This window comes from Oncorhynchus mykiss, chromosome 2 (genome assembly GCF_013265735.2).
Source record: "Oncorhynchus mykiss isolate Arlee chromosome 2, USDA_OmykA_1.1, whole genome shotgun sequence".
NCBI lineage: Eukaryota > Metazoa > Chordata > Actinopteri > Salmoniformes > Salmonidae > Oncorhynchus > Oncorhynchus mykiss.
Window position 1 is genome coordinate 72,070,380 of NC_048566.1, and position 25,821 is coordinate 72,096,200.

Sequence of the window (25,821 nt, forward strand, 5' to 3'; positions counted from 1 at the left end):
AATGTCATTCTCAATATCTCAGAACCACGCTTTGTGCAGATACAACCTTATAGTCCCAAGGTCTCGATTTCCAAATACCACAAACCAGTTTCCCCGATGAGGAAGAAGTTAAGGCAAAAATAAGAAACTAGGCCTACACTATTAGGCTACTCATTAAATACAATTCCCAATTTAAGGTGAGAGCTAACAAAACTGCCCAGGGACTGCGGTTGAAAATTAGCCGGATGGCTAAAACCGGCACTTCTACTGAAACGTTGATTAATGTGCACTGTCCCTGTAAAAATAAAATAAACTCAAACATCACACAGTAGTATGTAGTTGAACCCATGTTCACTAATAAACTAAATGTGGAAAACTAAATGTACTACTATTTATAGTTTCCTTATGAAGAAGTGCTTCCATCTTGTGGCTCAATCAGTGCTATGCAGGCTGGTGCTCCTGCCTTTGATCTGTCTGATATGTCTCCAACAGTAGTGATGAAGTAGATTTATCATATAATTCAAAGGAATAATTATCAAAATATCAATAAAAAGTTTATAAATGTTGTAATTATATACATTTTATATGACACATTAAATGTAAATAGAAAAGTTATTCTTGTTGAAAAAAAGCATTTACCAACATAAATTAGTTATTTTTTAACAAATTAAAAAGTGTCCGTTTTAGGTAAAATTTTCACAGGTTACTGTAGAAATGTTAAAAACTCTTCAGTGCTCATGTCTCTTGAAGGACAACATGAGCCCAAATAAGACATGCAGTATCCTGCATACGGTCATTCAACTAAAGTCACAGCTACATAAAAATGTCCTACAGTTTAATACAGGAAGTATTTCCTCTGAGATGTCCGTGTCTGACAGACATCAACTAAGCAGGAGGTATTTTCCCAAAAGCGTAAGGGTCATTGATGGAGACATACAGTACATTCCTTGCTGTGTTTTTAGATTATGTTCCTACATCACAAGAGCCAGTGTGGAGACGCAGCGCCCCCTGTCTGTGGAGTGAACTCAGGGTCCTGAACTCCAGTGGCATAGTGTGTGGACTGGCATGGGACGTGTACTCGTAGGTCAGAGTGTCATAGTAATGGTACTTCACTGGTTTCCCCTGTGAATCCTGAGGGAAAGGCCAGAAACCGTACAGGTGGATCTCCTCACAGAAGCGAGTGGCCATGGTGTACATCAGTAGACCAGTGGTGGGTCTCTTTATCTGGACGTTGTTGGTCAGCCAATACCTGAAGAATGGAGCAAGATAGTTATATAATCAAGCTAAAGGTATTTTAAGGCACTCAAGTGTTACCTGACATCTGAAAGAAATACCTAAGAGGAAATCTTTGGAATCTTTATTTCAGGATAGAGCTAATTCTCAGTGTTCAATATTTTCCTTTGTATCTGGAAAATAAATCTACAGAACCTATAAAACTAGTGGACACTTGCACACACGCCAAGGTCCTATGACAGAGAACACATAGCAAGAATACAATCGTGTTGAAGATTATCTGAAGCAAAGTCTGGTAGACTTTATCTCTGATAAAGAGGATGAGTGCAATGAAGCCAATATCCGTTAGAAAGCACTGAACCCTCTGCATTCTTAGCACTACAATGGCAGTCCACTCACCCTTGAATAAGCCCCTACAATAAGCACCCTTTCTCTCCCTATGTGGTGTCTTTCACTCAGCTCTCTGGGTGGATGTATGCTGAGGCGCCAGTGGGCTCAAGAAGAGGAACAAAATTGTAATAAGAGAGACAGGTCTGGGGCCTGCAGTCACAATGCAAGCCCCATCTGGTCCTCTCACTCACAGGCCCCCAGCCCAGCGTGGCCTACCTGGACCTCGAGATACTCTAAGAGGAGCCAGTGACCTAGCAGTGGCCTAGGACTCGCAGGAGGTCAATGGTGGATCTATCGAGTACTCAGAGAAGCAGAAACCCAGGGGAATCTATTCAGTTTGGCATTTATCAAGCACCACTGTAGCTAAAAGGTCATAGACATGTACTGCATTTCTAACAGCGTTTTCCCTGCATTTCAAAACATTTATTGCCCTTTCAGAAAAGATTCAAGGCTTTTTGTCAAAATACACTACAAAAAAATAACACTTCTGCTGGCTAGCTGTCCTCCTGCAAATTCAACAGCAGGCAGAGAGGCCAGCAGCAGTAAGTTGGTCAACAATGGCCTGTTGAGTAGCTCTAATACTCTGTTTAAAAATTGCAGGGGACCTGTGAACTGCTGCTTAATTAGTGGCTGCCAGGCCCTGGATTGTGGAGCTCACAGGTGTACAGACTACGAGTTTCAGTGTCACAAAGAGCACATGCGTTCCCTCCTTGTCTTACCCTCTGACAGCATGGAGAAGGCGCAGTGAGGGGAAGGCGGTGTGCACATCAACCGTGTGCAGCAGGATGAGACGGATGGCCCACTCTACCCTCTCCTCTCCTCCCTTGGCCATGAAGGCTGGGATCCACAGTACGCTGCCGCTGAGGCTCCGGAGCCGCTGCAGGAAGCGCTCCCTCCACTCCTCACTGGCCAGGTCCTGGAAGGCCCGCTGCACCACAGATGGGTTCATGGTCACAAGGTTGGTGCGCCGGCCCACATCCCCAGCATACTCCTCCACTGGCGCCAGGTTACATCTGAAAAGATACATTTATCTAAATTACTCTGCTATCATTTAGTCCATTTGATTAGTCTTTCACAAATATTAAGGTCAAACCACAGATCTCATAAATTGGCCCAATCCTACTGTCCTCCATAAACTCCATAAAGATTTATAAACTCCACATACACTAATTTAGTTAGCTCTGACATTGTTCAACATGCATTAAGCACATAATCAGTCAGCTAAGAACAACCCTACACCAAACACAGCTAGCTCAGGGGTGAACTGTAACTGAAACCCTAATGAATGTATTCCATGTGTCATCCTGCTGTGTGTTGGTATCGTGTCAAAAGAAGGTTACTTGACTGACCTCAGTAAAAGTAATTACTATACTATACCAATGCACTGAGAGATAATGGCCTAAGGGGAAATAAAATGTCCTGTATCTATTAAAATAAATAATGTGGGGCTGTGTGAGAGCCAGAGTCGGGTTTAACTGAGCACTGCTGTGAGCAGAGTCATTATTTCCCTACCTGAATACCTCAGCAAATCCCTCATCACTCCCTCCCAGCTAACGGCCCCTGCTAAGCTATGTCTTTCTGTGCAAACCCTTTCTGACCCGTCTTTCCGTTTCCCTGTTGATCTGGCACTCCAGCAGCAGGGAGGTTGGGGATTTACTCTTCCACCATAGAGGCATACAGTATGCCTCTGCATATCCAGAAGTTAGATCACGTTACACAAGGAGGATGGGGAAAAACACCTTCCCAAAGTAATGTCAAATATCCCAATCTCATTACAGCAGTACAAACGTATCAGCGGAAATTCACTGCCTTGCTACAGTTTTGCTATTATTGTACAGGAATCAAAAGATACGAGATGTACTATGATTCCCATCCCCAAAAAACTGTGAAATATTGATATGGTTTCGCATATTTCCCAATTTCCATTAGTTCAGATGCCTCTCTTCATCATTAATTTATGTCATATGTCAAACTCATTCCACAACTGGGCCGAGTGTCTGCGGGTTTTCGCTCCTCCCTTGTACTTGTTAATTAAGGTCACTAATTAGTAAGGAACTCCCCTCACCTGGTTGTCTAGGTCTTAATTGAAATGAAAAACCAAAAACCAGCAGACACTATGCCCTCCATGAAATGAGTTTGAAACCCCTGATTTATGTGCTCTACTTTCTAATTACCCGTACTCACGAATCAGTGGAGGCTTTTTTGCCTGGTCACAGAAATCTGCTGTGTTGTGCACTGAAGTCCACAAGCGAAGGGAAAAGATGACAGGAGGAGAGTGCGTAGATAGTTGCGAGAAGGAATTTTATATACAATGAGCAGTGATCATGCTGTTTTTATATGGCTGTTATGAAAGTGAACTGTGTTTGCGTGGGATCAGCGGTGTATTCATTCTGCCGATTCTGTTCAAAACGCTTCTTAAATGGAAGCAAACGGAATCGGGATAAACATACCTGAATTTGTCCAATATAACTAATTGTAACTGTTGGACTAATGATTACACCCCAGATCAGCTAGATGCAGGCAAGAGTGTGCAAGGCGTATTGAATGCGTCAAAGTCTGTCACCTTGATTAGTCAAAAATCTCTCGACCTGTGCACCTACATTGTCAACTTTTATTCATAGGTTAGGTTGTAGCAACCTCATGATGGGTACAGGGAAAATTGGTCTGTCATGTAGTAGCCTAAACCTATCGATGTTACATTGAGCTGGGTGAATGGCATTTGAATGACAATCATCCAATATGCTGTAATAGAAATGAAGCCATGCTCATGAAAACAAAATCATCCTCCCTCATCTCAAACGGCACCGACCGCCACTGTCACAATGCCTTGCTGTAGTGTGGACACAGTTAGGCAACCTTGGATTTCTTCCCCCTATAAACATCTGTAGTTGTACAATTGCTATGCATAGCTGTGCTTTCTCTGTTGCTACACGGACAGACAAAGCAGTTATATAGCAATAAATAACCCACTCACAGAAAGCCGTTTGCTGACACACTAGCACAGACCAGCATTGACGGATGGTTTCAGACAGACATTCTCCCTCGGTAAATGAGTGTAGCCGTCCTAGGAACAAACGGCAGTGCTTCTATAAAGCACCCCATTACATTTCGGGTGGATAGCAGTAGCTTTTGAAAATGTCACATTTACCCAGCAGGTATTTAATTGCTGTAAGTACTGCTGCTCATTTCTAAAAGTAGCAGGCATTTCAAAGGTGTGGAGAATATGTTATAGAGCAGTGGTATTGAATCCTCAAGGTAAAGTATTTGTGAAATCTAAGGGACTGTGCTTACATAAAAGTTATGAGTATAAATATGTATAGTGCTTTAATAGAGAGAGCCTCATTACTATCCTGAATATTCCACTGCAAATTCAATGATAAATTAACTCATAATTCACTTTTATACACAGCAAATTGGCCCGTGTTACCTAGTCTTGATTTCTCAGTGTAACATTTCTAGTGTTGATTCAGGTGTTAAATTACGTTAACACTCATTCATGTAAAAGAATCCCAGTGTTGATGTTAATAACCAATCTTAAACCAAAATCACGCCCAAAATAATCATATTTACCAGAATGCTCTATTGCAGTTGTCACGACTTCTGCCGAAGTCAATGCCTCTCCTTGTTCAGGCAGTGCTCGGCGGTCGACGTCACCGGTCTTCTAGCCATTATTGATCCATTTATCATGTTCCATTGGTTTTGTCTTGTCTTCCTACACACCTGGTTTCAATCCCATTCATTACCTGTTGTGTATTTAACCCTCTGTTTCCCCTCATGTCCTTGTCAGAGATTGTTTGTTGTTCAGTATTCGTGTTGGTTGTATTGGTGCGCAAAGTGTCCTCGTACCCACTTTGTTTTATTGTATTCATGGTTTTGGAGTTATGTTTGTTTTCAAGTTATTAAACAACTCCATTCCACTAAGTTTGATTCTCCTGCTCCTGACTTCCCTGCCACCTATACACACGATTCTGACAGAATCTCTGACCAAACATGAAGTCAGCAGGAGAATGTACCCCGGCCATGGAGGTGGAGGAGCGTGTCATGGAACATACAGAGATGATTTACAATCTGAGCACCGCCATGGATCGCGTTGTCCAGAATATGGACCGCTGGGAGACACCCAGGAAGGTTTTCCAGTGCCTCCACTAGCACAACCGAGGGGAGACTCTGAGTGCCCCTTTCCCGCCTGAACCCAGCAGGATCCATCTATCCATGCCACAGGGGTGCGACAGAGATGCTGCCAGGGTTTCCTCCTCAAACTAAGCCTGTACCTGGCCACGGTCCACCCAGCTCCATTGTACCGTGAGAAGAGTTTCGCCCTCGTCTCGTGCCTCACAGTGAAAGCCCTGGAGTGGGCCAGCGCTGCTTGTGGAGGGGGAGATGCGGCATTGGACCATTTTGAGGAGTTCACCCGCAGTTTCCGGGCAGTATTCGACCACCCACCCGAGGGCAGAGTGGCGGGTGAGTGCCTCTACCATCTAAGGCAGGAGACGAGGAGCGCCCAGGAGTTTGCGCTGGAGTTTCAGACCCTGGCTGCCGGCGCTGGATGGAGCAACAGGGCCCTGATCAACCATTACTGCTGTAGTCTACGCGAGGACGTCCGTCGGGAGCTGGCCTGCAGAGACGCCACCCTCAATTTCGACCAGCTGGTGGACCTGTCCATCCTGCTGGACAACCTCCAGATCGGGGTCTGGTTGTTCCATCCTCCCGCACACCCTCCGATACCCATGGAGCTGGGAGGGATGGAACGCAGGGAGAATGGAGGGGGTTCCCGTTCGTGGTCGCAGAGGTCACACATATGTGGTCGCAGAGGTCACACTGCTGGTCGGTGCCGGGTTGGTTCCTCTGGGAATCGAGGTAGCAGGCAGGGCACTCTGGCGTCACCCCAGGTGAGTAGGCACCATTCTCATCCAGAGCCCTCTGTTGCACATATGTTTGTCTGTCACTTTTCATGAATTGTCCCCGTGTTCCCAGCATAAGGCGGTAGTAGATTCAGGTGCGGCTGGGAATTTCATTAATAAAGTATTAGCTCATAGTTTAGGGATCCCCATTGTTCCTGTAGATGTGCCTTTCCCCGTTCACACCTTAGATAGTCGACCATTAGGGTCAGGGTTTATCAGGGAGGCCACCGCTCCTTTGAGTATGGTAACGCAGCGGGGTCACAGGGAAAATATTAGTTTTTCCTTATTTACTCCTGCATATCCTGTGGTGCTGAGCCTACCCTGGTTAGCTTGTCATAACCCCACTGTTTCTTGGCCACAGAGGGCTCTCACGGGGTGGTTGCGAGAGTGCTCAGGTAGGTGTTTAGGGGTTTCCTTTGGTGCTACTACGGTGGAAAGTCCAGACCAGGTCTCTACCGTGCACATTCCCCCAGAATATGCCGATTTGGCTCTCGCTTTCTGTAAAAAGAAGGCGACTCAATACCATCCCATCAACGAGGGGATTGTGTGAATAATCTCCTGGTAGACGCTGCACTTCCCAGGAGTCACGTGTATCCCCTGTCGCAAGCGGAGACGGTGGCTATGGAGACATATGTCTCCGAATCCCTGCGTCAGTTGTATTTTCGGCCCTCCATTTCACCCGTCTCCTCAAGTTTATTTTTTTGTGAAGAAGGATGGAGGTTTGCGCCCGTGCATTGATTATTGAGGTCTCAATCGAATCACGGTGAGGTACAGTGACCCGCTACTTCTAATCGCTATGGCGATTTAGTCAATGCACGGGGCGCGCTTCTTCACTAAACTGCATCTCAGGAGTGCGTACCACCTGGTGCGTATCCGTAAGGGAGACGAGTTGAAGACAGCCTTTACTACCACCTCAGGGCATTATGAGTACCTAGTCATGCCGTATGGGTTGACGAATGCTCCATCAGTCTTCCAATCCTTTGTAGACAAGATTTTCAGAGACCTGCACGGGCAGGGTGTAGTGGTGTATATTGATGACGTTCTGATATACTCCGCTACACGTGCCGAGCATGTGTCTCTGGTGCACAGATTGCTTGGTCGCCTGTTGGAGCATGACCTGTACATCAAGGCTGAGAAATGCCTGTTCTTCCAACAGTCCGTTTCCATCCTAGGGCATCGGATTTCCATGTCAGGAGTGGAGATGGATAGTGACCGCATTGCAGCCGTGCGTAATTGGCTGACTCCCACCACGGTAAAGGAGGTGCAGCGATTCTTAGGGTTTGCCAACTACTACCGGAGGTTTATCCGGGGTTTTGGTCAGGTTGCTGCTCCCATTACCTCACTGCTAAAGGGGGGCCTGGTGTGCTTGCAGTGGTCAGCTGAGGTGAACAGGGCTTTTAGGCACCTGAAGGCTGTTTGCCTCGGCACATGAGTTGGCTCATCTGGATCCCTCTTTGCCATTCATAGTGGAGGTGGACGCATCCGAAGCTGGGATAGGAGCAGTGCTCTCTCAGCGCTCGGATACGCCACTGAAGCGCCGCTCATGTGCCTTCTTTTCGAAGAAGCTCAGCCCAGCGGAGCGAAACTATGATGTGGGGAACTGGGAGCTGTTGGCTGTCGTCAAGGCTTTGAAGGCGTGGAGACATTCGTTTGAGGGGGCTAAACACCCTTTTCTCATCTGGACTGACCATCGCAATCTGGACTACATCCGGGAGGCGAGGAGACTGAATCCTCGCCAGGCAAGGTGGGCCATGTTTTTCACCCGTTTTGTGTTTACCTTCTCTTACAGACCAGGCTTCCAGAACGTTAAGGCAGACGCTCTGTCCCGGCTGTATGACACAGAGGAGCGGTCCATGGATCCCACTCCCATACTCCCAGCCTCTTGTTTGGTGGCGCCAGTAGTGTGGGAGCTGGATGCAGACATTGAGCGGGCGTCACGTGCAGAGCCCTCTCCCCCTCAGTGTCCAGCTGGGCGTCTGTACATTCCGTCTGCTGTCCGCAACCGATTGATCTATTGGGCCCACACGTCACCCTCCTCTGATAACCCTGGGATAGGTCAGACGATGCGCTGGCTTGATGGGAGGTACTGGTGGCCCACTTTAGCTAAGGACGTGAGGGTTTATGTTTCCTCCTGCTCAGTGTGCGCCCAGTGCAAGGCTCCTAGACACCTGCCCAGAGGTAAGTTACAACCCTTACCCGTTCCACAACGGCCGTGGTCGCATCTGTCGGTGGATTTCTTAACTGATCTTCCACCTTCATAGGGTAACACCATGATCCTGGTTGTTATGGATCGTTTTTCTAAGTCCTGTCGTCTCCTCCCTTTGCCCGGTCTCCCTACAGCCTTACCAACTGCGTAGGCCCTGTTTACACACGTCTTCTATGGGGTGCCTGAGGATAGAGTGTCTGATCGGGGTCCCCAGATCACGTCAAGGGTCTGGAAGGCGTTCATGGAACATCTGGGGGTCTTGGTCAGCCTTACCTCAGGTTTTCACCCCAAGAGTATTGGGCAGGTGGAGAGAGTTAACCAGGATGTGGGTAGGTTTCTGCTGTCTTATTGCCAGGACAGGCCGGGGGAGTGGGCGAAGTTCTTGCCCTGGGCAGAGATGGCCCAGAACTCGCTTCACCACTCCTACACTAACCTTTCTCCCTTTCAATGTATATTAGGGTATCAGCCGGTACTGGCTCCTTGGCATCAGTCAGACCGAGGCTCCTGCGGTAGACAATTGGTCGGGCGAGGGGCCTTCAGTACCTTGTGGACTGGGAGGGGTACGGTCCGGAGGAGAGATGCTGGGTTCCGGTGGAGGACGTGTTAGATCCTTCCCTGCTGCGAGAATTCCACCGTCTCCATCCGGATCGCCCTGTGCCTCGCCCTCCGGGTCGTCCCCGAGGCCGGTGTCGACGCGCACTGTCACAACTTCTGCCGAAGTCGATGCCTCTCCTTGTTTGGGCGGTGCTCGGCGGTCGACGTCACCGGTCTTCTAGCCATCATTGATCCATTTTTCATGTTGCATTGGTTTTGTCTTCCTACACACCTGGTTTCAATCCCATTTCATTACCTGTTGTGTATTTAACCCTCTGTTGGTGCGTGACTGGTCCTCATACCCACTTCGTTTTATTATATTCATGGTTTTGGAGTCATGTTTGTTTTCAAGTTAACTCCATTCCATTAAGTTTGATTCTCCTGCGCCGGACTTCCCTGCCACCTATACACACGATTCTGACAGGAGGTAGATTTGTAGAATTGTTTGTTTCAAATGTTTCCATGTTTTTGCATGTACATTGATTGATTAATATTATGCCTCTCAAATATAAATAACATTTTCCTAAACAAATCCAATCAGTTACTGGGACTTGTTGCACCCGTTACTGAAATGGTAGTTCCAGTTTAGATGCTTTAGGTAGTCTCATATTTTAGTCTTCCCAACCCGGCAGCCATTCTAAATGCCGGTTGCCGGTGAATACAAATTAAAAATGTTGGATATCCCCACTCTGGCTGAATTCCAATAGGAATTACACATCACTTTGCAAGCCAGCATAATGTTACTTGCAGGCCTGGTGTTGCCTGTAAACCATGATTTTCAGCCCACTATATTAAGATAACTATGCCTTCAAAATAAGGCCTTATGAAAAATGTTGTATTGCGTTAAATAATTAAATGTAATGATACCCTATTCACTTAGTAGGCCACAGGACTAAGAATGTAACAATCATGTCTCTGTCACCAGGGGTGCAACTTTCACTAGGGATGGAGGGGACATATCCTGCCCAAATTCAGAAATTAGATTTTTGCCCCCCCAGTTTTATAATTGGAATGTGATACAAAACAATGCAATGGTAGGCTTTAGGATCATGAGGACACCTCCGTGAGATCGAGTAGGCTGTTTGGAGTGTTTATCCGACTGGATTAAAAAATATATATTTGTCCCCCCACTTCTAAAACCATGATCCCTTATTGATGTCAACTGTTAAATCCACTTCAATCAGTGTAGATGAAGTGGAGGAGACAGGTTAGAGAATGATTTTTAAGCCTTAAGACATTTAATACATGGATTGTGTTTGTGTGCCATTCAGAGGGTGAATGGGCAAGACAAAAGATGTAAGTGCCTTTGAACGGGGTATGGTAGTAGGTGCCATGCCTTCCATTCTGAGTGTGTCAAGAACTGCAATTCTGCTGTTGGTTTCATGCTCAACAGTTTCCTGTGTGTATCAAGAATGGTCCACCACCCAAAGGACATCCAGCCAACTTGACACAACTGTGGGAAACATTTGAGTCAACATGGGCCAGCATCCCTGTGGAACGCTTTCAACACCTTGTGTAGTCCATGCCCCGACTAATCGAGGCTGTTCTGAGGGCAATAGGTTTTGTTTAGTACACTCAGTGTATATAATGTAGGTATTCGTCTTGTCCAGATGGGATAGGGCAGTGTGCAGTGCAATGGTGATCTGTTGGGCCAATATGGGAATTGTAGTGGGTCTAGGGTGTCTGATAAGGTGGAGGTGATATGGTTCTTAACTAGCCTCTCAAAGCACTTCATCAGATCAGTTCCTTTCACGTTGTTGGGTACAGGAACAATTGTGAACATCTTGAATCAGATTGGGATATGGAGAGTAAACACTCCAGCTAGCTGGTCTGTACATGCTCTGAGGCTAGGGATATGGTCTGGGCCGGCAGCCCTGCGAGAGTTAGCATGCATAAATAATTTACTCACGTCGACCACAGAGAACGAGAGCTCACCTTACCTGATAACAAAGTCATAGGAGTCTATCTCTGGCCCACAGCTGCTGTTGAGTAGGATCCCAGAGTTCCCTATGATGGCACAGTGCCTGTGGTGCTGGTTCTTCATGGGGGATGCAGTGGGCAGCAACTGGTATAGGTTTTCTGAGATATTGGTAGTGCTCTGACGATCAAAGATGTAGTGGATGACATCTCCAGGTTTCAATGTGCCCTTCAGAATAGAGATGTCCCTCTCTGGGTCGAAAAACCTCAGGATGTTCTTCCTATAGAAAGAAAATAAGTTATCCATGAGGGAATACCTAGCTTAGAGGAGTGTGAGATCGGATGGAGACCAATGCAGAGGTAGGCCTACCTGATGAGATTGGAGAGGGTCCTGTTGAACATCCAGTTATCTGTAGAGAGCTTGGTGGTATTATTCGAGTATGAAGGAGAAGCAGGGCTCTTGTCCTCCCCTTCACTGACTAAAGGTTTAGGATTGGCCTTCACTGCTACATTTCTACAACAGGACAGAGGCATTTATCCTAAATTAAGGGCAACATGACTTTGATACATGTGATATAAGAATTAATGTCATCACTTAAAAAAGCAGTGTGAATGAACAACCAAGTCCTGTGTGTAAAGCCATCAAACGTGTAATGAAAGCCCTATAGTCCATTTCATGACATCATTGATGACACTTATTTTCAAACCCCAGGGAATTTCTATGTTTACAGTGAGGGGGGAAAGTATTTGATCCCCTGCTGATTTTGTACGTTTGCCCACTGACAAAAAAAATGATCAGTCTATAATTTTAATGGTAGGTTTATTTGAACAGTGAGAGACAGAATAACAACAACAAAAACCTGAAAAACGCATGTCAAAAATGTTATAAATTGATTTGCATTTTTATGAGGGAAATAAGTATTTGACCCCTCTCCAAAACATGACTTAGTACTTGGTGGCAAAACCCTTGTTGGCAATCACAGAGGTCAGACGTTTCTTGTAGTTGGCCACCAGGTTTGCACACATCTCAGGAGGGATTTTGAACCCACTCCCCTTTGCAGATCTTCTCCAAGTCATTAAGGTTTCGAGGCTGACGTTTGGCAACTGGAACCTTCAGCTCCCTCCACAGATTTTCTACAGGATTAAGGTCTGGAGACTGGCTAGGCCACTCCAGGACCTTAATGTGCTTCTTGAGCCACTCCTTTGTTGCCTTGGCAGTATGTTTTGGGTCATTGTCATGCTGGAATACCCATCCACGACCCATTTTCAATGCCCTGGCTGAGGGAAGGAGGTTCTCACCCAAGATTTGACGGTACATGGCCCCGTCCATTGTCCCTTTGATGCGGTGAAGTTGTCCTGTCCCCTTAGCAGAAAAACACCCCCAAAGCATAATGTTTCCACCTCCATGTTTGACGGTGGGGATGGTGTTCTTGGGGTCATAGGCAGCATTCTTCCTCCTCCAAACACGGCGAGTTGAGTTGATGCCAAATAGCTCCATTTTGGCTCATCTGACCACAACACTTTCACCCAGTTGTCCTCTGAATCATTCAGATGTTCATTGGCAAACTTCAGCAGGGGACCTTGTTAGCGCTGCAGGATTTCAGTCCTTCACGGCATAGTGTGTTACCAATTGTTTTCTTGGTGACTATTGTCATGACGTTGGGCTGGGGGTAGGTTTATGACAGTCATAAATACCTCTTTCCCCCTTTTTCCTCTCTCTACCCTACTGATGTTACATTTGCAAAATCATTGGTTAACATAGAGATTCTGGGAACATCAGAAGGTGGGGGGAAATGAACTATATTCTGGTAATCCGACCAATTGAACATATGCGGTGGTACTTAATGAATATGACGTCAGTTCGGTTGTCATCTGAGACATTCTCATCAATGATAGGATGACAAACTCTACAGTAGAAAGTCTACACATCAGAGTTATCAGATTCACATGGAATTGTTGTTCAATTTAAATGTTTGAATATGAAATTATTTGTGATGGGATGAAATGTGATTTTAGCTTCTAAAATGTGAGATTTGGGTTTTCATAAAATAGGGCTCTGCTCAATCAGTGGCCCTTGACGACAATATAACTTTCTGTTCCGAGGACGTGAGGACGACCGTCCGATGTCAGAATGGTTCAGATAATAACTACAGAACGAAGCTAACATCAGCGTGAGCTTTGGTGGGAATGGTATGAACTTTTTTAACTCTTATTCATTACAGAAGTGATACCTCCTAGCCGTTGAGTTAGCAACAGCCGCTGCAAACGAGGGTTAGGAAGGAACAGACGGAGTATCCCGTCTACCACACAACAACGTTACTACAACGTATTCAATTTACCAGCAGAGACATTCTTCAAAGGACAAAGGACTCGGTTGGGCAACACGGCCTTCCATCTACCACCAACCTACCGAAGCGCAGCTCAGAGTAAATATTTGTTGCATTTTCCTTTTTCAAATGGGCGGTAATTTAGAATGCATTAGATACTGTATTTACGATAGCACAACTTCGCCCTTTGTTCCTCAGTCTTCCCGCTCTTTCACTCAAACCCAGCCCCTTTTCTTTTGTGTAACAAGCTGTCATATCTGTTCCGCCCGCTAGGGACGTTTTCCTTTATGACGTAATTTGTAATCAAGTTATGATTTAAATATGTGTATGTGTAATTCTGTGTGATTAGTTAGGTATTTAGTAAATAAATAATTCAACCCAAATTTGTATTGCTGATTCAATTTGTTAGCCAGGGTTCGTGCAGATAACCAAGAATTTACAACTTTCAGATGAGACTGAATTAAGATGACGATTAATATTGACTGCTATTGATGTAAAATATGACTAGGTCTTTACTAGGTTTATTCAGAAGATAACAGCTCTATAAATATTATTTAGTGGTGTCCGACTCTCTAGTTAATTACATTTACATGATTGGCTCAATCAGGTAATATTAATTACGGAGAAATTATTTTATAGAATAGCATGTCATATCACTTAATCCGGCATAGCCAAAGACACGACACTATGGTCCCAGCTGCCTTGAGATCATTGACAAGATCCTCCCGTGTAGTTCTGGGCTGATTCCTCACCGTTTTCATGATCATTGCAACTCCACGAGGTGAGATCTTGGATGGAGCCCCAGGCCGAGGGAGATTGACAGTTCTTTTGTGTTTCTTCCATTTGTGAATAATCACACCAACTGTTGTCACCTTCTCACCAAGCTGCTTGGCGATGGTCTTGTAGCCCATTCCAGCCTTGTGTAGGTCTACAATCTTGTCCCTGACATCCTTGGAGAGTTCTTTGGTCTTGGCCATGGTGGAGAGTTTGGAATCTGATCGATTGATTGCTTCTGTGGACAGGTGTCTTTTATACAGATAACAAACTGAGATTAGGAGCACTCTTTTTAAGAGTGTGCTCATCATCTCAGCTCTTTACCTGTATAAAATACACCTGGGAGCCAGAAATCTTTCTGATTGAGAGGGGGTCAAATACTTATTTCCCTCATTAAAATGCAAATCAATTTATAACATTTTTGACATGCGTTTTTCTGGATTTTTGTTGTTGTTATTCTGTCTCTCATTGTTCAAATAAACCTACCATTAAAATTATAGACTGATCATTTCTTTGTCAGTGGGCAAACGTACAAAATCAGCAGGGGATCAAATACTTTTTTCCCTCACTGTATATAATTTTTAAACTGGACAAAAATATAAACACAACATGTAAAGTGATGGTCCCATGTTTCATGAGCTGAAATAATGATCCCAGAAATGTTCCATAGGCACAAAAATGTCTCTCTGTTAGTGAGCATTTCTCCTTTGCCAAAATAATCCATCCACCTGACAGGTGTGGCATATCAAGAAGCTGATTAAACAGCATGCTTATTACACAGGTGCACCTTGTGCTGGGGGCAATAAAAGCAACTCTAAAATGTGCAGTTTTGTCACACAATACAATGCCACAGATGTCTCTAGTTTTGAGGGAGCATGCAATTGGCATGCTGACTGCAGGAACGTCCACCAGAGCTGTTGGCAGAGAATTCAATGTTAATTTCTTACCATAAGCCGCCACCAACGTCCTTTTATATAATTTCGCAGTACGTCTAACCGGCCTCACAACTGCGTACCACGTGTATGGCATCATGTGGGTGAGTGGTTTGCTGATGTCAACTTTGTGAACAGAGTGCCCCATGGTGGCGGTGGGGTTATGGTATGGGCAGGCATAAGCTACGGACAATTAACACAATTGCATTTTATCAATGGCAATTTGAATGCACAGAGATACTGTGATAAGATCCTGAGGCTCATTGTCGTGCCACCATCACCTAATAATGCACGGCCCTATGTCGAAAGGATCTGTTCACAAGCTGAAAATGTCTCAGTTCTTTCATGGCCTGCATACTCACCAGACATGTCACCCATTGAGCATGTTTGGGATTATCTGGATCGACGTGTACAACAGCATGTCCCAGTTCCTGCCAATATCTGCAACCTCGCACAGCCATTGAAGAGGAGTGGGACAACATTCCACAGGCCACAATCAACAGCCTGATCAACTCTATGCAAAGGAGATGTGTCGTGCTGCATGAGGTAAATGGTGGTAACTCATACCATATACTGCCTGGTTTTCTTATACACGCCCCTACCTTCTTTTAAGGCACACTATATATACAAAAGTATGTGGACACCTCTTTAAATTTGGGGATTTGGCTATTTCAGCCACACCAGTTGCTGACAGGTGTATAAATCGTGCACACAGCCATGCAATCTTCATAGACAAACATTGGCAGAAGAATGGGCTTACTGAAGAGCTCAGTGACTTTCAACGTGGCACCGGCATAAGGATGCCACCTTTCCAACAAGTCAGTTTGTCAAATTTCTGCTCTTCTAGAGCTGCTCCGGTTAACTGTAAGTGCTGTTATTGTGAAATGGAAACATCTAGGAGCAACAACGGCTCAGCAACAAAGTGGTGGTCCACACAAGCTCACAGAACGGGACAACCGAGTGATGAAGAGCATAACGTCTGCAACACTCACCACCGAGTTCCAAACTGCCTCTGGAAGCAACGTCATCACAAGTACGGTTTGTCGGGAGCTTCATGAAATGGATTTCCACACACAAGCCTAAGATCACCATGCCCAATGCCCAGCGTCGGCGGGAGGAATAATGGTCTGGGGCTGTTTTTCATAGTTCGGGCTAGGCCCTGTAGTTCCAGTGAAGGGAAATCTTAACGCTACAGCATACAATGACATTATAGACGATTCTGTGCTTCCAAATTTGTGGCAAAAGTTCAGGGGAGGCCCTTTCCTGTTTCAGCATATCAATGCCCCCGTGCACAAAGGGAGGTCCATACAGAAATTGTTTGCTGAGATCGGTGTGAGAGAACTTGACTAGCCTGCACAGAGCCCTGACCTCAACCCCATCAAACACATTTGGGATGAATTGGAACTCCGACTGCGAGCCAGGCCTAATCGCCCAACATCAGTGCTCAACCTCACTAACGCTCTTGTGGCTGAATGGAAGCAAGTCCCCACAGCAATGTTCCAACATCTAGTGGAAAGCCTTCACAGCAGCAGCAAAGGGGGGACCAATTCCATATTAATGCCCATGAATTTGGAATGAGATGTTCGACGAGCAGGTGTCCACTTACTTTTGTTCATTTTGTGTATCTATGACCTACAGATGCATATCTGTATTCCCAGTCATGTGAAATACATAGATTAGGGCCTAATTAAATTATTTTAATTGACTGATTTCCTTATATGAACTGTAACTCTTTGAAATTGTTGCATGTAAAATCTTTGAAATTGTTGCATGTTGCATTCATATTTTTGTTCAGTACACATCAGAGATTGTACATCAATTATGTAATTTATTAATTATTTTAATTAGATACAATTCTGTAATCCATGCAGCTTTCCCAAATCTCATAGGTCTTACATGTTTCTATGGAAACAAGCAATTGAATGTTTTTTTATTCATGTTCATTTTCTTGCCTTAGGGCAAAACCCAATCATAGGGTAATGAGATTACTGATATGTTCATGTGTATTAAGTCTGTTAATTATTTTACATGTCTGCAGGCATATGAGCTCTGAAGGATAGCAAATAAAAAGCTAGAATAACAGAATTGATGAGTGATACAAAATCAGGAGGCAATGGTGGAAGGGGCAGACCAGCCTGACAAACCTGTTTGGCTTGGGAATGAGGGTTTGCAAGTATAATTGTCTGGAACCTCCAAGATTCCTAGACCAAGAAAAAAGTAATTATAGCCACCATCAGAATAATTCACAATATTGTTTGTATGTGTATGTAGTGTATTAAAAAAATATTAATAACTGTACAAAAAATATTGTTTGTTAGATGAATGGAATCATGCAGAACATGAAGTGTGAGGGGCGAGAGCTGGTTTAATCAATTTCCAGGCATATAACTCAAGCTGTCAGAATATGGTATATGGCTATGCTCTTAATGTGTATTTGGATGAGCAGTAGGCTCATCACGCTCACGTGAACATGAAGGACAAGAGCATGCATCAAAATGCAGTCAGATGGTGAAACAGAACAGCCATTACATTGATATAATACTGGAAAATGTGCGCTGAAGGCCATGCTTGTCATTAAAGAGGTATGTAAAGGCAATGTGTCACATGATCCCTGGGGGCGGGATATCTCAATGTATCAGGTATCTTATGTACCTGAGGGAAAAAAAACAGGACATGCCAACTGATCTACCAATCTGACTGTTACCGAGTCTGGATAAAAACGTGTAGTCGGTCAACATCCTGTAAAGATCAACCTGAATGGTATATAATCTGTACTCTATGAGTAGCATGGACTACTGTTCAAGATATACAACATTAGATACATCATCATTGCCTTTTATGACCACAATCTCAACATAATAAAGAAAAGACGATAAAATCTCATCACATATCTGCTTCAAAAACCCAACTCTCACGGGGTGTGTAAAACTATAAAGCTCCAGAAAATCAATTAGAGCAAGCACTCAGTACTATAATATTATTGCCACACTAATTGGACGGTGCAAATGGACAGTGAAAATCCCAATTAGGTATGTGCAATTGCATCTTGTGTCAGTTATTACAGAGGCAAGGAGAATCACTAATATACCAGGCGGCAGACCAGAAGCTAGGAGCATTCAATCTGCTGAAATGAATGTGACAGGCCTAGCTGTGCTATCTGGGGAGCAACACAGCTATTCTATTGTTCTTGGAATGGAGATATGTACTAATATAGGCAAGCTCCTTCATGAAGCATTTGTAATTCATTGGTTCTTACCATGTAATTACAATATAAACATGATTATTACTGTGTAATTACCACCATAAGTATGTTAATAAATACTTGGTCATTTGTGACCCGTTAGACAAAGTACTCCATACCAACTGTTCCAGCTGCTTAACATTTACAGCCTTGAGACTTGTGCTATCATTCTCTCCAGCCCCAGAGGTCTCCATGGCAGAACTGTTTGCAGCACATGTATCTTCCAAGCTTCAAGAGTTGTATTTGTGTAATAGAGGATTTCTGCTGCAGGGCTCAATTATGTCTGTAGAAAGGCAAACTGTTTCTTCTGTCACCAGTCTGTTGCTCTCACAGTAACAAATCAAACAGTAATCTCCTATCTGCACAGCCACCCACCAAACAGCCCTCTACCATGACATGACTGGAGCTGGAGTGCAAACAGGATACACTGAAGTGTGGAACAAAACCCCCAAGCGCATGCCATTTGTCACGAAGCCCTGGGGTGTCTCAGCTCAGCCTGATGATGCTATTGATTCAAGGTTTGATGTGGAAAGGAAAATGGGCTTCCAATTATTGGACTGGTTCCTTTTGATACAGTGGTCTGTTCTATTTTGTTAGTATCTCTTCTAAAACAGTGACTATACAGACTGCTTTTATTATGAAAACGCAATAGAATTAAAGCAAAAATCCAGTTGACACTGCTGTTAGAGAGTACAGTATTCTTCACTGAAGAGAGTTAACAGTGTAAAGTTACACCTGAAACTATCTGATTACCAGCACATTGTCTCTCCCCCCAAAAACTCCCCTGGTTTTGTAGCAATTAGTTCATCCATGCACTCCATAAGTAAAGTGCCAAGAGTACACGTCTACACACATGCAAACGCACACTCACTCACTCACTCACTCACTCACTCACTCACTGTAGCCTACTGTATAATGAATGGAGGCTAAACTTCCCACAAATTGCTCTTTGGATACAGGTATTGAGCGTCTGTTGAACAGCTGTCATCAATTGCATTATTACACTGGGATATCACAAACAAAGGAACAGCTAAAGTGAATGGTTGGATAAAAAACCAGACAACACTTTGAAAAAAGGTTCCGGTTCTTCGGCTGTCCACATAGGAGAACCCTTTTCGATTCCAGGTAGAACCATCTGTAGAAAGGGTTCTACATAGAACACACCTGGAACAAAAAGGTTCTACCTGGAACCAAAAAGGGTTCTTCAATCCTATGGGGACAGCCGAATAATCTTTTTAGGTTCTAGATTGCAAATTTTTTCAAAGATGGGAATAGGAGTGGAACGTATCAATACATGCACAGAGGTTTGTAACCTTGAAATGCACAAAATTGTACTCAACCTACATGCATCCTACTGAGGAAATGTAAGAGGAGCGCTCAACATCTTCTTAAGTTCTAAACTGAATGAGTGAAGATAACGCTGAGTCTAACAATTCTATATGAACATAAGATAATTATATTTATCTGAATAATGCATTTTAACATCTAGATAACACGTGCAACAAAATGCATGAACAACTCGAATCAGAATCCACCGCTATACTTACGCAATTTCTTTCTCGACTTCAGCAATATCAGCAATGATCAGAAATAATACCAGCACGGTTACAATTCCAAACATCAATGTTCGTAATTCTAACTGCATGACTGATAAGGTAGAAGAACTAATCGAAGCTACACTCAAAAATCCAAATCGATTGCATATATTATCCTTTTAATCGCTGACATTGATAGATTGTACGCAATTAAACTCAATTATGTCCACCAATATTCCTCAATGTTCATTTTAAACGAAGACCATTTGTCTACGAACAAATCCCAGGTTCAAGTCCTTTAATAACGTTTTTTTCTCCCTCCCTTTTTTCCCAACAGCAGCGGCACTGTTTTCATTCTCTCCTCAATTCCCCCAGTCAAACTTTCAAAGCTTGTGCTTGAAACTACAAGGGATTGAGATAAAAGCAATATGGATAAGATTTAAACCTTAAAGGTACAGCACGCCTTATGGCTTTCTACAGTAGGAGGCTTAGGCTATAGGCTGCTATAATTGGCTACTATCTATTACCATTGTCAGGTCATCATTGAATTGTGATTGACTATTGTTGTAGAACTAACTGATAACCAGGTTCAGGGACCACCTGACATGGTTAGGCTACCATATGCCATCAAATTAATAATCACTGTCTATATTTAACCATTCATCATATAAAGAGCATTGTAATAGACACAAAATAATAAAATATGTCATCGCTGTCTTTGTGAGGTTAGGTTTGTTGAGATAACATTTTTAAAAATTCAATTTTGTATCATAAAGATATTCATTGAGTGGCATTCTGGTGTCACCATAACATAAATTATCCTTTGTATAGCTGGTTGTCCTGTCTGAGTCTGATTACTGTCCTCGCTCCAATGCAAAACCTTTCAGCTTTCAACTTAATGGTAGTCATGTTGAGTCAGTGAAAATGGTGTTTGTCAGGCGGATGGATGGGTGAGTGATTGAAGACCTAAGGGAGGAATTAAATAGCGCCAGTACTCAGTTAAAAAACATTTGCATTTACTGTACATTTTGTCACTTTACTGGCTTATCGTACAGGTACTCTGGTACATATATATACACCAATGGTGCTCTTTCAGCATTCAAATAAATCTGTCAAGTGACAGTGGAAATGGATTTCTCAATAAAACCTTTTAAGGATTTTTTTTGCTTGGACTGACATGGGTTGTGTGTGGCAGTGGTACTAAGTTAAATGATTTTCCTACAACTGTGAATCAAATCAAATCAAAATCAAATCACATTTTATTTACCACATGCACTGAATACAACAGGTGTAGAGCTTACTGTGAAATGTTTACTTACAAGCTTTTAACCAACAATTAAGATCAAGAAATAGAGTTAAGAAAATATTTACTAAGTAAACAGAGGTAAAAAAAAATGAAAGAATCAAAAGCTAACAATAAAATTACATAACAATAACGAGGCGATATACAGGGGTTCTGATACAGAGTCAATGTGAGGGAGTATAGGTTAGTCGAGGTCATATGTAAAGTGACTATGCATAGATAATAAACAGACAGCGAGTAGCAGCAGTGTAAAAACAAAGTGGGGGGGGGGGGGGGGGGGGGGTCAATGTAAATACTCCTGGTGTGTAACGTTCGTCGGAATGAGGAGACCAAGGTGCAGTGTGATTTAGGTTCATCATATTTATTTAAATGTGAACCAGCAACAAAACAATAAAAAAATATATAAAAAAAACGAACGCACAGCCTTGTAGGGCTAAAAGCAACAATACAAAAATCAAGATCCCACAAACAACAGGTGGGAAAAGACTGCCTAAGTATGATCCCCAATCAGAGACAACGATAGACAGCTGCCTCTGATTGGGAACCATACCTGGCTAACAAAGAAATAGAAAACATAGAATATACATAGAAATAATAAACTAGAACACCCCCCCAATCACGCCCTGACTTACTCCACCATAGAAAATAAAGGCTTTCTATGGTCAGGACGTAACAGTACCCCCCCCCCCCCCCCCCCCCCCCCCCCCGGCTGACTCCGGCCGGAAAAACCTGAAACCAAAAGGGAGGGTTAGGGTGGTGTCTAGTGTCGGTGGCGGCTCTGGGCATAACGAATGACCCTCTCATCCCGCGGATCCGCCAGCATCGGAGGCGGCTCAGGTGCAGGGCGAAGAACCCACTCATCCCGTGGATCCCGCCATGGACCCGGACTGGACACTGTGCCTGGACTGGGCACCAACGCAGAAGAAGACTCTGACCTTGGAGCTGGACTGGACGCCGTGCTTAGACTGGGCATCGGCGCAGGAGAAGACTCTGACCTTGGAGCTGGACTGGACGCCGTGCTTAGACTGGGCATCGGCGCAGGAGAAGGCTCCGGCCATGGAACTGGAAGTTCCGGACCGTGGACCGTCTCAGGAGGTTCCGGACTGTGCACCGTCTCACGAGATTCTGGACTGTGGACCGTCGTTGGAGATTCCGGACTGTGAAATGTCGCCGGAAGCGCTGGACTGGGAACTGTCGCCGGAAGCTCTGGACTGGGAACTGTCGCTGGAAGCTCTGGACTGGGAACTGTCGCTGGAAGCTCTGGACGGGGAATTGTCGCCGGAAGCTCTGGACTGGGAACTGTCGCAGGAAGCTCTGGACTGGGAACTGTCGCAGGAAGCTCTGGACTGGGGACTGTCGCCAAACGCTCTGGACTGTGGAGGCGCACTGGAAGCCTGATGCGTGGAGCCGGTACAGGTGGTACCAGGCTGGTGACACTCACCTCAGGACTAGTGCGGGGAGGAGGCACAGGACGTACTGGACTGTGGAGGCGCACTAGAGGCCTGATACATGGGACTGGTACAGGTGGCACCGGGCTGGTGACATGCACCTCAGGGTGAGTGCTGGGAGGAGGCACAGGGCTGTGGAGACGCACTTGAGGGAGAGTGCGAGGAGCAGGTACAGGACGTCCCTGACTGGGAATGCGCACTTGAGGGAGAGTGCGAGGAGCAGGCACAGGACGTCCTGGAATGTGGAGGCGCACTGGAGGTCTGGAGCATAGAACTGGTGCAGGATGTACTGGACCCTGGATGCGCACTGGAGACCAGGAGCGCTGAACCGGCACAACCTGTTCTGGACAGATACCCACTTTAGCACGACAAGTGCGACAAATGAGACATTTGCTCCCCTAAATGCAACAAAGGTCTAACTTTGTGGAGTCTCCAAATAATGCTTATTTAACCATTCTCCTAATTGTTTAATATGCAGTGGAAAACATGTTTTACAGTGGTAAATATGAAACGAACACCCCTACCTCTCTGTCAGGGTTTAAACCATTTATTTCTACATGGCTGCACAAACCGTCTCCCTGTCCACTGTATTTCGGCCTCAGCTGAGCTCCTTTAAACGCATAGTTTTTCCTTTGAACTTGCTCATTTTTGCCATTTGTTTGCCTGTGTCCTTGATATAAAATAGCCTTTATTCCAATGCATTAGATTTATCCGTTGATTTATGATTGTTTGCTTTTGTCAGTCAGCTGTTTAGAATGCTCATTGCTTTGTTTTTCAAGTGCACATGGGTACTGGTGTTCTTTGCGGATCAGCTGATGATGGTCACCAATATCATTAGACAGCTAGCCTAATGTACAGCTAGACACCAATGTGCATCCAATCCATCCAACGTTAATGACAGTAGGCCTATATTTGACTCTTTCGGTTAGAAGCATTCGATTTTGCAATGGTATAGGCTTACAATATTTTGGATTTGTGTGCCCTTGAGAACTGTGTTCTTGGCGAAACGTAATTAAATGTTACAGTGCATTTTCTGAGATGTCCAAGATCCAGGGATCATACAGGGTTTAAGTTCAATGTTCTAATTCAATTGTTAAATGCTTAATAATTACAAATAACACTGTCATAAATGTTATTCATGTAAGGAAAGAAAGTTAGTGTTTTAAGTCACATGATCTGTGAAGACTCCAAGCATTCAACTCATGAATTATGGAAAAATCATGAACTAAGGTGCAAACATGTTTTGATTCAAATAGTGTATTATATTGAATGTAAGCGGCAGTGGTGTAGAGCTAGTGGAGGGTAAATGCAACTAAGCACAGATTACCCACCTTTTTCTGAAAAAATGCATTGAAAGAATAGGGAGCGTTACTTTTGTTTTACTGCAACTGGCAATCAGGGTTTTCCCAGCACCTATTTTTTTTTACCACTACATCACTGCTTACCAACCAATTTGAAGTTCATGGTAATAGGCCTACACATTGTAGCCTAGTGTAGTAAATTGACCTTGTGTGTTAGGGTGACCATGTTTTTCCCGGGACAGTTTCAGCCCCACTTCAGGTGTCCCAACTTTTCAGGCTACAAAAATGTAAACACTATAGGAACACTATGGTGTTTTGAAGCAGATGTCTATTTACATTTATCAAATGGTGCAAGTGTACATACATTGCACTGTTTTGATTATTTTGGAGTGGCTGACCATGCACAGGTAGCCTACTTTTAAAGTGATTTGTTTGACAATCAGATGAACGCATCATGAGTGGTTGTGTTCATGCCACATTAAAAAGTAATTCACTTTTACCATTAAATGATGTCTTTATTATTAGACTTACTGTCTCTTTTAATGTGTGTAAACATGAAAAGATCATTGGAATCACATGGTTCGGGATTTAAAACATAGCAAAAAAGGCTGTCCAGATTAGATACATTTTATGTGTGTTTTTGCTTGGTGACAAAATATTGCAGGCATTCTTCTTATTCTTCTCATTCTCTATGCATATTGTGGTAACGTGAGCTAGCCAAATAGATAACTTACGGCATTGTAGCTAAGGACAGTTCATTTCTTTGCTTCCATTGTATTTCACGCATGTCCATCAAATTGTACTCCGGAGAACAATAAGCATTCATTTCTGTTGCCTTCAGAGCACATCTGATTTCATGAGGTACTCAGTCCCATGGCTGTAAAGCAGACTTGGATTCAAGAACCACTAATAATAAATGCAATACATTGCCTTAACCACATACTGTAGCCAAAAAACATAATGAGGAAATCTTCGCTGCATCTCAACACAGCTAACTAAGCTAGCCGTTTCACATCCGTTACACAAGGGAAGCCTGGCTTCCCCCAAAAATCGACCAATTTATTTTTTCAAAACATAAAATAATTTATCTTTCTCTCTGTGTTTCATAATTGTTCTTCAATTCACAAGAGGTTGAACGTATCTCACTGGAGAAAGCATCTGAGCGAGTGAAACAGCGCCCCTCTGTCTCACTACGTGTAGGCCATCTATCTGATGCTATCTGGTCCAAATGAGATTGACATTGTTGCCGAACGTTTTTGTCAAGGGAGCATTTGTCCTCCCTTGACAAAAAAAGTATAAAAGATTAGCCAATCAGCGTTGAGCTAAACTGAGAAAGCTCAAATGTGAATGCTGCTGGCGCACCCAACAAGTGTCAAGGGAAGCCAGCTTGAATTTGTCGTCACTCCTTATCAAATCCCATCGAGAGCATATGTCATTGACAGAAAAACCTGAATTGTTGCATCTTGTTGTAGCTACAACACAACACTAAACAATGCATTAATTGCACTGTAACGGTGACAAACGGTGCCCACAAACTTTTAGGGCCTACATAAAGCTGTCCCTAAAGCAAAGTCCCAACAGCAGTCCCAACACTGCTACACCTGGCAATCAGTCAGCGGAGCCTTGTCTGGCAGCGAAACGTTTCATTCAGCCTCATTTACTACCATTTAAAAAAAATAGCTGATATGTCTGACTTGCTTAAACAAATGCGGTTTCTACTGACAGTTGAGATGTACAAAT

General features: G+C 44.0%; 1 protein-coding gene across 2 annotated transcripts; it reads right to left on the reverse strand.

The window, feature by feature from the left end:
- Positions 1-101: 101 nt before the first annotated feature.
- Positions 102-20,404, reverse strand: LOC100135856 (alpha 2,8-polysialyltransferase IIb). Of its 2 annotated transcripts, NM_001124241.2 has the most exon segments (6): positions 830-1,228; positions 2,322-2,615; positions 11,244-11,501; positions 11,591-11,734; positions 17,398-17,454; positions 20,042-20,300. In NM_001124241.2, coding segments are annotated over 6 exon segments (1,137 nt in total). In that variant the 5' UTR covers positions 20,140-20,300; the 3' UTR covers positions 830-942.
- Between the last annotated feature and the right edge of the window lie 5,417 nt (positions 20,405-25,821).

What these genes read in the sequence shown, in the direction of transcription:
- LOC100135856 (XM_036990293.1), bottom strand. Translation starts at nt 20,139, where the DNA reads ATGCAGTTAGAATTACGAACATTGATGTTTGGAATTGTAACCGTGCTG. An exon ending in TCCTATGACTTTGTTATCAG is followed by an intron (nt 2,616 to 11,243) that starts GTAAGGTGAGCT and finishes GTATCTTTTCAG; the next exon opens with ATGTAACCTGGCGCCAGTGG. An exon ending in CTTCTCCATGCTGTCAGAGG is followed by an intron (nt 1,229 to 2,321) that starts GTAAGACAAGGA and finishes TCCATTCTTCAG; the next exon opens with GTATTGGCTGACCAACAACG.